General features: G+C 39.7%; 1 protein-coding gene and 1 pseudogene across 1 annotated transcript; both read left to right on the top strand.

The window, feature by feature from the left end:
- The first annotated feature begins 8,222 nt into the window (after nt 1–8,222).
- LOC134808701 (C-terminal-binding protein 2-like) lies at nt 8,223–9,788 on the top strand (annotated as a pseudogene).
- Nucleotides 9,789–14,046: 4,258 nt separating this feature from the next.
- Nucleotides 14,047–14,314, top strand: LOC134808702 (protein VCF2-like). Its single transcript, XM_063796146.1, has one exon. The coding sequence runs from the start codon at nt 14,095–14,097 to the stop codon at nt 14,224–14,226; it is 132 nt and encodes a 43-aa protein (XP_063652216.1). The 5' UTR covers nt 14,047–14,094; the 3' UTR covers nt 14,227–14,314.
- Nucleotides 14,315–14,587: the final 273 nt, after the last annotated feature.

Consider the following 14,587-nt stretch of genomic DNA (forward strand, 5'->3'; position numbering starts at 1 on the left):
CTAATAAAGAAAAGAGAGAAGAATCAAAGAGAAGCAATAAAAAATGATAAAGGGGCTATCACCCCTGCTCCCACAGAAATAAAAACTACCATCAGAGAATGTTATAAACACCTCTACGCAAATAAACTAGAAAATCTAGGAGAAATGGGTAAATTCCTGGACATATACGCCCCCCACAAGACTAAACAAGGAAGAAGTTGAATCTCTGAATAGACCAATAACAGGTTCTGAAATTGAGGCAATAATTAATAGCCTACCAACCAAAAAAATTCGAGGACCAGACGGATTCACAGTCACATTCTACCAGAGGTACAAAGGGGAGCTGGTACCAACCCTTCTGAAACTATTCCAATCAAAGGAAAAAGAGGGAATCCTCTCTAACTCATTTTATGAGACCAGCATCATCCTGATACCAAAGTCTGGCAAAGACACAACAAAAAGAGAAAATTTTAAGCCAATATTCCTCATGAACATCGATGCAAACATTCTCAATAAAATACTGGCAAACCGAATCAGGCAGCACTTCAAAAAGCTTATCCACCAAGATCAAGTGTGCTTAATCCCTGGGATGCAGGTTCAACATATGAATATCAGTAAACATAATCCATCACATAAACAGAACAAATGACGAAAACCACATGATTATCTCAATAGATGCAGAAAAGGCCTTCGAAAAAATTCAACAGCCTTTCATGCTAAAAAATGCTCAATAAACTAGATATTGATAGAATGTATCTCAAAATAATAGGAACTATTTATGACAAACTCACAACCAATATCATACTGAATGGGCAAAAACTGGAAGCACTCCCTTTGAAAACCGGCACAAGACAAGAATGTCCTCTCTCATCGCTCCTATTCCACATAGTGATGAAAGTTATGGCCAGGGCAATCAGGCAAGAGAAAGAAATAAAGTATATTCAACTAGGAAAAGAGGAAGCCAAATTGTCCCTGTTTTCAGATGACATGATTGTATATTTAGAAAACTCCGTCGTCTCAGCCAAAAATCTCCTAAGCTGATAAGCAACTTCAGCAAAGTCTCAGGATACAAAATCAATGTGCAAAAATCACACACATTCATACAATAACATACAGAGAGTCAAATCATGAGTGAACTCCCATTCACAATTGCTTCAAAGGGAATAAAATACCTAGGAATCCAACTTACAAGGGATGTGAAGGACCTCTTCAAGAAGAACTACAAACCACTGCTCAACGAAATAAAAGAGGACACAAACAAATGGAAGAACATTCCGTGCTCATGGAAAGGAAGAATCAATATTGTGAAAATGGCCATGCTGCCCAAGGTAATTTATAGATTCAATGTCATCCCCACCAAGCTACCATTGACTTTCTTCACAGAATTGGAAAAAACTACCTTGAAGTTCATATGGAACCAAAAAAGAGCCCACATAGTCAAGACAATCCTAAGCAAAAAGAACAAAGTTGGAGGAATCGCGCTACCTGACTTCAATCTATAATACAAGGCTACAGCAAGGAAAGCAGCATGGTACTGGTACCTAAACAGATACATAGACCAATGGAACAGAACAGAGGCCTCAGAAATAACACCAAACATCTACAACTATCCGATCTTTGAAAAAAACTAACAAAAACAAGCAATGGGGAAAGGATTCCTTATTTAATAAATGGTGCTGGGAAAACTGGCTGGCCATATGCAGAAAACTGAAACTGGATCCCTTCCTTACACTGTATACAAAAATTAAGTGAAAATGGATTAAAGACTTAAATGTAAGACCTGAAACCATAAAAACTTACAAGAAAACCTAGGCAATACCATAGGCATGGACAAAGACTTCATGACTAAAACACCAAAAGCAATGGCAACAAAGCCAAAATTGACAAACGGGATCTACTTAAACTAAAGAGCTTCTTGTAAAGGGCCCGCTAGGCGTACCCAAAGCGGGCAGAAGGCTCCTCAGGGGAAGGTAAGGTTTGAGGGAGTGCAGGTGAGGCAACTGTGGCAGAAAAAAAAAAAAAACGCGAAACAAAACAAAAAAAAAACGCGCCGCCGAGAAGCGTTCCTGGGTCCCCCACGGACGAAAGTTCCTTCCCATCAGCCCCTGTGCTGGACCTCGGGGACCCTGGCGTCCCTGCTTAGAACCCATGCAGCGTCTCGGGCCGGCTAGGGGTACACCAAAGCGGACAAAAGCCACTGAGGGGAAGGTAAGCTTTGAGGGAGGGGAGGTGAGGCACCCGTGGCAGGAAAAAAAAAAAAAAAAAAGCGCCCCGGAGAACCGGGGCCTCGGTCCCCCACGGACAAAAGTGCCTTCCCATCAGTCCCTGGGTTGGGCTCCGGTTACCATGGATCGCCGGTTCCAACTCAGGGCCCTCTCGGGCCCGCTAGGGGTACCACAAAGCGGGCAGAAGGCCCCTGAGGGGAAGTTAAGGTTTGAGGGAGGGGTGGTGAGGCAGCTGTAGCAGGAAAAAAAGGAAAAAACAGCGCGCCTCCGAGTAGCGTTCCTGGGTCCTTCTAGGACGAAAGTGCCTTCCCATCAGCCCCTGCGCATGGCCCTGGGACCCTGGCGTCCCTGGTTCGAACCCAGGGAGAATCTCGGCCCGCTAGTGTTTCCCCAGTGCGGGCAGAAGGCCCCTGAGGGGAAGGTGGGGTTTGAGGGAGGGAAAGTGCAGCACCTGTGGCAGGAAAAAAAAAAAAAAAACAAAAAAAACTCGCCACTAGGAAGCGTTCCTGGGTCCCGCACGCACGAAAGTTCCTTCCCTTCAATCCCTGCGCTGGGACCCGGGGACCCTGGCGTTCCTGATTCCAACCCAGGGAGCGCCTCGGGCCCGCTAGGGGTATCGCAAAGTGGGCAGAAGGCCCCTGAGGGGAAGGTTAGGTTTGAGGCAGGGGATGTGAGGCACCTGTGGCAGGAAAAAAAAAAAAAAAAAAATCGCGCCGCCGAGAAGCGGGGCCTGGGTCCCCCATGCACGAAACTGCCTTCCCTTCAACCCCTGCTCTGGGTCCCAGGGAACCTGGCGCCCCTGATTCGAACCCATGGAACTTCTCGGGCCAGCTAGGGGTACCCCAAAGCGGGCAGAAGGCCCCTGAGGTGAAGGTAAGTTTTGAGGGAGGGGAGGTGAAGCACCTGTGTCAGGAAAAAAAAAAAAAAAAACAACCGCGCCGCCGAGAAGCGTTCCTGGGTCTCCCACGGACGAAAGTGCCTTCCCATCAGCCCCTGCACATGGCCCCGGACCCTGGTTCGAACCCAGGGAGCGTCTCGGTCCCGCTATGGGTACCCCAAAGCGGGCAGAAGGCCCCTGAGGGGAAGGTTAGGTTTGAGGGAGGGGAGGTGAGTCACAAGTGGCAGGGAAAAAAAAAAAAAAAGAAAAGAAAAACCTCACAGCCGAGAAGCGGGGCCTGTGTCCCCCATGCACGAAAGTGCCTTCTCATCAGCCCTTGCTCACGGCCCCGGGACCGTAGCGTACCTGGTTCGAAACCAGGGTGCAAACAAAACTATTATCAGATTGAACAGGCAACCTACAGAATGGGAGAGAATTTTTGCAATCTACCCATCCGACAAAGGGCTAATATCAAGAATCTAAAAATAGCTAAAACAAATTTACAAGAAAAAAAAACAACCCCATCAAAAAGTGGGCAAAGGATATAACAGACACTTTTCAAAGGAAGACATTTATGCAGCCAACAGACATATGAAAAATTGCTCATCATTGGTCATCAGAGAAATGCGAATCAAATCCACAATGAGATACCATCTCACGCCAGTTAGAATGGCGATCTTTAAAATTTCAGGAAACAACAGATGCTGGAGAGGATGTGGAAAAATAGAAACACTTTTACACTGTGGGTAGGAGTGTAAATTAGTTCAACCATTGTGGAAGACAGTGTGGTGATTCCTCAGGGATCTAGAACCAGAAATACCTTTTGACTCATCAATCCCATTACTGGGTATATACCCAAAGAGTTATAAATCATGCTACTATAAAGACACACACACGCATATGTTTATTGCGGCATTATTCACAATAGCAAAGTCTTGGAACCAACCCAAATGTCCATCAATGATAGATTGGATTAAGAAATTGTGGAGCATATACAGCATGGAATACTATGCAGCCATAAAAAGGATGGGTTCATGTCCTTTACAGGGACATGGATGAAGATGGAAACCATCATTCTCAGCAAACTATCACAAGGACAGAAAACCAAACACCGCATGTTCTCACTTATAGGTTGGAGTTGAACAATGAGAACACATGGACACAGGGCGGGGAACATCTCACATTGGGGCCTGTTTGGGGGTGAGGGACTATGAAAGGAATAGCGTTAGGAGAAATACCTAATGTAAATGATGAGTTGATGGGAGCAGCAAACCAACATGGTACATGTATACCTGTGTAACAAACCTGCACGTTCTGCACATGTACCCTAGAACTTAAAGTATAATAAAAAAATTGAATGTTACATACTATAATTTCTGACCAAAAAGGATTAAAACTAGCAATCGATAACAGAAGAAAATTAATAAAATTCACAAATATGTAAAAATTAAGCAATTTACTCTTGAACATGCTTTTGTTCAACAGTTAGAAAACTTAATATTTTGAACATGTCTATAATGCCAAAAGTGACCTACAGATTTAATACAATCCCTATAAAATTCTTAATTTTATTTTTGACAGATACAGAAAATGTGACTCCCGAAAGTATATGGAATTTCAGGAGACCACAAAGAACTCTATAGTTTTCAAAAAGAGAAAAATTTTGGAAACATTACAATTCCTGTTTTCAAAACCTGTTACAAATCTACAGTAATCTAAGTAGTTTGTTACTGGCATAAAGACAGACAAATAGACTAATAAAACAGAATGCAAAAAAGATGTAAACGCTCACATATTTATTGTAGCTTTACTTACAAAAATCAATAGGTTAAAGCAATCCATACTTCCCTCAACAAACAAATGAATGGGTACAATTTGGAATATAAAAACAATAGAATATTACCCAGCTTTTGAAAAGAAGAAAACCTTTTATCTATAATAAAAATAAAATCTTGATGACATTATGCTAAATAAAATAAGCCAGCTACAAGACAGATACTGAGTGTATCCACATGTATAAAATATCTAAAGTAGTAACATCCTTAGAAACAGAGAATGAGATAGCATTTGTAAAGGGCTGAACAAAGGAGAAGACAGGCAGTTGTTTCAGGTGTATTGAGTTTTAGTTTTGTAAGATAAAAATGTTCTAGAGTTATGTCGAATAATGTCAATGTGCTGAAAAGTCTAAACTATATAATTATTGTCATTGTAAATTATTGTAAAATTGTAAATAATTGTCAATTTTATATGTTTCTTATAACAATGTAAACAATAATAATATCTAAGTGAGATACCGTTTTAATGCATTTCAATAATTATCTTCAGGACCTCGGCAAAACCTGAGTCCTGTCCTCTCGCTTTCCTCCCCGTACACAGCGAGCTTCACCACTTGCTCCGCACCTTCTCCATCAACTACTACCTGTCCCTGGGATCTGTCCAGTCGCCCAGCTAAAGTGCTCAGCAGGTCAGCAGCGCGGCGAGCTTCTATGCAGGCATGGGGTCTGGGGCTCCTGGATCTCTGTGTCCCATTTCACAGAGATTGCCACCTACTGCCGCCTGCTAGAAGATAGGGAGGACTTCAATCTTGGTGGTATTCTGGACAGCAGCAAATACCTGTAAAGCCTCCAAAAGACCAACACCCACAGGATAGAGGACGGCAAAATGGTGTCTGAGACCAACATCACAGACGTCTTGAGGTGCTAAGCCAGCAGAAGCAAGGTCCCTTTGCGGAGCAGGAGGGCAATAAAAACTTCTGTGGTCAAAAAAAAAAAAAAAAAAAAAAATTACCCTCGCATCACAGAGGTGTTCTCCTCACGCAAACGTAATATAGATTCATTAATACATAGATGTGGAAATTAGGGCAATTTCCACAACTACTCACCCAGAGAGGATTAAAAAAATAATTGACCACCAACTAATTAAATAAATACAGAAGTCATAAATAAAGCATGAGTAATGTTTATACAGTCAAACGAACAGAGAATTATGTTGGCAATACACATATGGTTGATTCATATTTGACTTTTTTCTACACTGTTTTAAAGTGTACACAGTTAAATATAGTCATAAAAAATTATAACATATAAGCAGAAACTAAAAACACAATTAAATGATGTAAGACAGCCTATCCTAACAGGAAAATACAGGAATATAAAATATTACAAAACAAAATTGGATAAACATTAACCTGTGAAATACTGAATAAACAAATCATGCAACTGAAGAAGACTCTTTCTAGATAACTGAAATATTCGACCATAACTGGACACCCATAAAGAACAGATTTTGAATTATTAGCATATGGTTAGAGTAACAAAATTTCACAACAAATGCACTATAATCTTCTATAAAGAACATTTAGAAGAAAATTTTAATGAAGATTTCAATGATATTAGAGAACAGAGTCTCGCTCTGTTACCCAGGCTGGAGTGTAGTGGCGAGACCTCAGCTCACTGCATCCTCCACCTACCAGGCTCAAGCAATTCTCTGCCCCAGCCTCCCGAGTAGCTGGGATTATAGGCACCCGCCCCCATGCCCTGCTCATTCTTTTTGTGGTTTTAGTGGAGACGGGGTTTCACCATGTTGGCCAGGCTGGTCTTGAACCCCTGACATTGTGATCCACCCACCTCAGCCTCTTAAAGTACTGGGATTACAAGCATGAGCCACCGCACTGGCCTATAATTTATTTTTTTTTAAGTAAAGAAAAGCTTTACATTTTTAAATATGGGAAAAACATGAATATTGAAAAATATGCAATGAAACACTACTATTAAATAAGCAATGAGAAATAAATTATACTATCATTCAGATAATGTTGAGGAAAGTAAATAGAAACACTAATGATAAGTTTTTCTATGCAGTAAACTTAGACACACAAACTGAAATTTTATTAATATGAGGTGCATACTAAGTAATTCACTTTTTATATAACATATAAATTCAAGTATGCTATTCTGAAATCCCTGAAGCTAAAATTATAGGCTAATTTGGGATATATAAAAATCAAAAAGTGAAAACGTGCAGATCACAGTCCCACTAAGCTTTATATAAGACTAAATAATAAAGTAACTCAATAAGAAATAATGTAACAATTAAGAATTTATTCTATTCTTGGCAGGTTTCTAAGTTTTTCTATGGCATTAAGGTCTTTAAAAATTCTTTGAGGTGAGTAGATACAATAAACTATTCCACAGGTGAGGTGCTTGGCATAGAGAGTTCACGATTTTAAGTTAATTTCTACCAAAGAAAAGAAAACTTTTTGACCTACATTACCAGAGATGAAAAAAAAGAATAAAGTGAAATAGAAGCTTCACTATATCATATGTGCTGAGGTGTTTTGGGCTCTGATAAAAGTTTTTCCGATTTTTTTGCAGGATCACATTTGAAATCATAGGACTGAAAATTATGAAGCAGAAACATTTGTCCTTGGTGTTTCTGAAATATGTGAACCAAACCCCAATGCCTGCACTTTTACTCTCAAAAACTTCTGACATGAGGCACAGATTTTTACCAAATAGCTTAATATAGAAGTCTCGCAAAATGTGCAGATTTCCCCAGATCCTCCAAAACAATGGAAAAGCACTCAGACCACAAGGCCTTCAAGGGAATAACAGAAAGAAGAGGAGAACTTTGGCTGTCACTGTGAATGCCCTGGAATGTTAGTGGAGGGACAGGAGGAGCCTTAGAAGATTTAAGAGCATAATAAGCATAGGGTAGGAAATGTCCATCTGTGGCAGCAAAAGAAGTAAATCTAGGATTTTCCAGAACCAATTTCATTGAAGCAGAACTTCCCACATCACATTTTTAAAGTTTCCTCCTTGGCCTTTGCACCTCTCATCTTTGTTATTTGTTCATTCTTCCCTATTGGGGTGATGCCTATTATTCTCTCTCTTTTTACGTTCAAAAGATATTTCCTTTACTGTAGAACAGGGGCATCCAAGGGAGAATCTCACCACGACCCCAGGTCTAGAGCGCCCGGAGTCCGCGATCCCTGGGAATGGAGGCGTCTTCGGCCTGGTGTCGTGGTGAGATTCGTTGGTGGCTGCGCGATTGTGGCGGAGTTGCAAGCAAACGGGTTTCATCACCTTAAATGGTTTTGTACCAAAGAAGCTGTATTCCCTTAAAAAGACGGACAGCCCATCGTGTGAATTATAGAGTTTGTGAACAAATTTATATTGGGTTCATAGTGGCGTCATGCACGCAGACTCCTGCGAGTTCCCCTAAGTTCTTAGAGGACTGCTTTGCCTTTTGATCTGAGAGTTGCAAAGTTCCCTAAAGAATGGCCCTTGTGGATAAGCGCTAAGTCAAGAGACAGCGATTGGACAGAATTTGTGAGGAATTCGCCCCCAGATCATGAAAGTCACCCTGAACCCCGCCTCGTGGTGGCTCTGCTGGATGGACGGGACTGCACTGTGGACATGCCCATCCTGAAGGACCTGGCCACCTGGCCTTCTGTGAGGCTCAGTCCATGCAGGAGATCCACGAGAAAGTTCTAAACGAAGTCGTGGGCTCCATGATGTACCACACCTTCTCCCTCACCAGGGAGGACCTGGAAAATTTCAAGGCCCTGAGAGTGATCGTGCAGGTGGGCAGTGGCTACGACAACGTGGCCATCAAGGCTGCTGGCGAGCTCGAAATTGCTGTGTGCAGCATCCCGTCCGCAGCCGTGGAAGAGACAGCCGACTCCACCACCGGCCACATCCTCAATCTGTACTGGGGGAACAGGTCGCTGTACCAGGCACTGAGGGAAGGCAAGCGAGTTCAGAGCGTGGAGCAGATTGGCGAGGTGGCCTCAGTAAAGGCCCGCATTCGTGGGGAGATATTGGGCCTCATCGGCTTCGGTCGCACTCAGGAGGTTGCAGTTCGAGCCAAGGCCTTTGCAGGATGGGATCGAGCGGTCCCTGGGTGTGCATAGGGTCTACACCAAGCAGGATTTGCTGTATCAGAACGACTGCGTCTCCTTGCATTGCAATCTCAACGAACAAAACTACCACCTTATCCATGACTTTACCATAAAGCAGATGAGGCAGGGAGCATTCTTTGTGAACGCAGCCCGTGGTGGCCTGGTGGACGAGAAAGCCTGAGCACACACCCTCAAGGAGGGCAGAATACGAGGGGCAGCCCTCGACGTGAATGAGTCGGAACACTTTAGTTTTGCTCAGGGTCTGTTGAAAGATGCCTGGAATCTCATCTGCACTCCTCTCACTGCCTGCTACAGCCAGCAGGTGTCACTGGAGATGAGCGAGGCAGTTGCCACTGAGATCCGCCAAGCCATCATAAGTCGCATCCCGGGAAGCTTAAGAAACTGTGTGAACAAGGAATTCTTTGTCACATCAGCGCTTTGGTCCGTAATAGACCAGCAAGAAATTCATCCTGAGCTCAGTGGTGCTACCTACAGATATCTGCCAGGCATGGTGGGCGTGGCTCCAGGAGGACTTCTGCAGCCAGGGAAGGCATCATCCCTGGAGACATCCCAGTGACTGACAACCTCCCAACAGTGGTACATCCTTCCCAAGGGCCCTCTCCCAACAGCCCACAAAACACGGGGACAATCGAGAGCATCCCAACGAGCAATAGCAGAGAATGCTGGAAGGTAATTATTCAGATATACTTGGGAACAGTGAAAAATAGATAATCTAAGAGAAAAAGAATCTGACGGCCTTTTTAGCTGATTCCGGACATATGCATCATTGTTGTTGCAGTGTTAAAACAAGAGCTAGAAAACTGACAATGTCGTCTGCTTACGGAAGCTCTGAAAGACTAGGGTGTGATTTATTAACGACCAACTTCTATTATTGTGTGTTAAGTTTTTCATCTGTGCATCAAATCACAAAGAATAAATAGAACTTTTCCCTTTATCAGTCCCTTAGGCACAGCAGGTCCTGAACACCCTGCTTATATGTTGCATCAGCAGTTCAAATATCAAAATAAAAACCATGAAGAGGAAATCTGCATCCTGTGACTTGAGTCCCTTCAGTCTACAGGGACTGGTTACCGCTTTTTGCTAATAGGAAGATTACATTACTAGAAAATGTGGAGTAAACTGCTTGCCTGTGGTAAACACCTGCATGCGAAGGATTGAAGACAGTACCGGCTCCTGTACAGAGACGCGTCTCTCACATCTGAGCTGCATATTGAGGGGCAAGTTGGTTGTAAGTTCAGTAAAAGCCGCTGATGATGCAAAAAAAAAAAAAAAGTATTAAGTTTCACAAGCTGTTAGTAATCAAGTATATTTTCTCAGTTTCAGATCCTCTGCGATTTTATTGAGTGGAAAGTCTTGCGCTGAAAGGGTTCAAGAAAAATAATATTGCATTTCCTTATGTCACAGGAAACACTTTTAATGGTAACTTGTCAGACTATGAACAAACCCACTTTTTAAGATATTGATAAAGTCTTCTTTTCTTCACGTGATATTTTATACAAGAACACTTCAGATGTATTGGATGTGGCTGATTTTCACAAATCCTATTAGATTTGTATCAATTAGTTACATGTTCTATTCATAGTCTTTTGTGAATCATTGCCTTTTTGTTTAAAAAGATGGCCTATTTTGAGCCTTTGTATAAGTACATTCCTGTTTTTGTGACAAAAGAAAAACTTTAAATTTGTCCCAAAGAGAAAAATAACGACTATCAGAAGTATGCTTTGTTTTAGTGCGAGTTACCGTTACTGTATTTGTGTATTGTAAAGGTGGACATTCTAATTACATTAAAATGTAATTAGAAAAAAGTTCTTAATGAACAAAAACAGAACATAGACAACAAAAGAATATTAGAAGTGATGCATGAAGAAAACGAGATATCAATAAAAAGATTTTTAAAAACCAAGAAAAATTGTGACTCTGAAGAACACAGTAACTGTATTAAAAATTTAATCAGCAGTCAGAAGAGCAGATTTAATAAAGCAGAAAAAATTAGACAGTTGATAACATTGCACTTATAAATACTGATTCATGAAAACAAATTTTTTAAACTGAATAGAGAAAAAATGAAAATTGGGACTTACAGCACACCACCAAGTGGACCACTGTATTTATAAAAGGAGTCTTAGAAAAACAGTATAGGAGAAAAATAATAAAGAGGATATTTTTAAAAAGTAGCTGAGAACTCCCTAGATGACAAGGTAATTAAACAAGAAGAAATCATGCTAAACAAAAACTTTCAACTGGAATAATTTCACTTCAGAAAAAAAAGTTAAGCATTTCCAAAACAAATAAAAGTTGAGTGTGTTACTAACCACTGGAACAGTGCTAAAGGAAATGTAAAAGAAAGTCTATCACGTCCAAAAATGACAATATATACTGCACAGCATCATAAAAGCATATGAAAATAGAAAGCTCTCTATTAAAGGTAAATACATAAACAGCTATAGAAATCTCTACTGTCATAATGATGGTGCACAAAACTTTCACGTTATTGCTATGGAATTTAAAAAATGAAGCAGAAAGCTGCATAAATATGGGTTCATAGATACTCAATAAGAAAAGATAACAAGTGATATTAATAACAAAGTGGGGGTATAAAGAGGTAAAGCTTTGCATTCCATTGAAATATAGTCATTATATATTGTCATAACTTTAAGATGTTTTATGAAGTCTTTATTTCTCAAGATGATTACAAAAAAACCTGTAGATGGTATGCAGAAGCAAATGAGAAAGAAATTGAATCATGTCACTACAAAATCAATGAAGAAAAATAAAGCAGTAAGAGAAAAAAATGATAAATAACACATCTACAAGAAACACAGAAGACAATTACAAATAATAATAGTAACTTCATTAACTACAGTAATTACTTCAAATACAAAAAGTTAAATACCTTAAAGAAAATGCATAAAATGATTTAATGGATTAAGAACACAGAAGATCCAGCAATGTACTCTCTACAAGAGTCACTTTAGCTCTAAGGACTCAAATAAGTTGAAAGTAGCAGTATAAAGAAAATATATTTTATGCAAAGAGTAGCTACAATTGGAGGGGCATGGTCATAATTATATTAAACAAAATATATTTTAAGTTAAAAATTTTAAAAAGAGACAGATTGTTATTATGTAACGGTGAGATGGATTAACTTGCAAGAAATCCATAACAATAATTTAGAAATCATATATATAATTTGAAAAATCTGCAAAAATATACCATTGGGATTTTGATAAAAATTACATTAAATTTTTATATTACTATAAATAACACTGATATCTTTCTTATTTTTTTTTTTTTTGGAGATAGAGTTTCTGTCTCCCAGGCTGGAGGACAATGGCACGATCTCGCGATTGGCTCACTTCAACCTCCGCCTCCCAGGTTCAACTGATTCTCGTCTTTCAAATATGTAAAACAAATATTGACAGAAATCAAGCAAGAAATATATAGCAACACAACAATTGCGGACTTCAAGACTCCACTTTCAATAATGACTAGAATAGTCAGATGTAATATCAGTAAGAAAGCCAAACCTGAACATTATAGACCTGACAAGCATTTACAGAACTCTGCGATCGAAAGCAGCAAAATATGCAATATTCTCAATCACACATGGTACATTCTGTTAGGATACATGTCTTATTAAATTTAAGAAAACTGAAGTCATGCAATGTAAATGAAACTAGAAATCAAAAGCAAGAAAATGTTTCAGATACGTAAATAAGAGGAAATTAAGCAAAATCTTACATATAGTCTTGCTCAAGTGTCAGGTGATTTAATATTGTTAAGATGTCAGGGCCGGCGCGTGACTCATGCCTGTAATCCCAGGACTTTGGGAGGCCAAAGTGTGTGGATCACTTGAGATCAGAAGTTTGAGACTAGCCTGGCCAACATGGCAAAACCCTATCTCTACTAAAAATACAAAAGTTAGCTATACATGTTGGTGCATGACTGTAATCCCAGCTACTCTGGTGGCTGAGACTGGAGAATTGCTTGAACATGGGAAGCAGAGCTTGCAGTGAGCACAGCTCACACCCCTGCCCTTCAGCCTGAGTGACTCACTAAAACTCCATCTCCAAAGGAAAAAAAAAAAGTTGTCAGTATTACCCATGATGATATAAAAATGTAATGTAATTTTCATCTAAATCCCAATGGTATTTTTTTTGCAGAATTTTTGTGTATAATTCTAAAAGTTGTTTAGGAACTGTGACTAGGCAAACATCCTTTAAAAAGGACAAAGAGTTATTACATTTTCTGATTTAAAATCATGATACAAAGCTACAAAAATAAAAACAATATGGTATTGCCACAAAAACGGATACATAGATGATGAAACAGAATAGACATCCTGGAAATAAACCCTCGCATACGTGATAAAATAATCTTCCATATGCTTTTCATGACCATGCAATAGAAAAATAAGAATCTCTTTAACAAAGAATTTTCAAAATTGAATGTTTACAGAGCAAAAATAAAGTTGGATGCTTCTTTTGTATTATATATAAAAAGAAAAGTTGTTTTTTAATGGATTTAATGCTTAAACATAAAAACTAATAAAATTCTTAGAAGTAAACATAGGGGAAAAGTTTATGACATAAGTCTTAAAACTTTGCTTAAGTATGACATCAAATTCATAAGAAACAAGGAAAAGAACAAAAAAGAAAGGAACTACATTAACCTTCAAGTATTCTACACATCAAAGAAAACATTTAGTGGCATACAAATGTCACCTAATAAGTGGGTGAAACCTGGGCATGCTGGCTCATGCCTATAATTCTAGAAATTTAGGAGGCCAAGGCAGAATGATCATTTGAGGCCAAAAGTTTGAGACAAGCCATGAAAATATATCAAGACCCTGTCTTGTATAGGGTAATATATGTGCATACATACATACATATAACAAAAAAATGTAAAAATATTTTCTAATCACATATTTGGTAGGTGTTAATTTCCGAAAGATATAAACTCCTAAAATTCAACAACAACAAAATGTTAATAACTTGATTTAGAATGGTAAATGTTTGAAATGACCTTTCTCCAAAGAAGACATAGAAATAACTAGGTATTTAAAAGGATACTCGTCTGAGGGCAGGACTATGGGAGGCTGCCCTGTACGGAAAAGAAGAAGAAATGGCAGTAAAGAGGGCAACCATCATTCCACCCAGCCCAAAAGGAATAAGAGAAACCCTATCTTTCAGGATTCTCAAGACACAGTTTTCATGGAGTGATAATGAAAGGAGCAGCAGCCGCCTTAATATCCCAGAGACAGCAGGTGGACCAGAAGGCAACTTAAACCACATTGTTACTGAACCCAATGCAAACTTTCCCCAGTTCTTGCATGAGGGGTATGTACCATGCCAAGGTCTTTACTCCCATATCAACCAGACCTTGAAGGAGGCTCACTTCAACAGCCTGCAGCAGTGAGGGCAAGTTCCAACATGATGAATTAGGACTTCCTTATTCCAACCTAAACTGTGTTTATGAAAGTAATTGCATACACACCAAAAAAAAGTCTATTGGTTTTTAAGTCTACATTTTAAGTAACAAGTTAATGGGCAGTTGTTTAATTGGGGTTTTACTTCACTGCTG

Source organism: Pan troglodytes, chromosome 17 (genome assembly GCF_028858775.2).
Source record: "Pan troglodytes isolate AG18354 chromosome 17, NHGRI_mPanTro3-v2.0_pri, whole genome shotgun sequence".
NCBI classification, from domain to species: Eukaryota; Metazoa; Chordata; class Mammalia; order Primates; family Hominidae; genus Pan; species Pan troglodytes.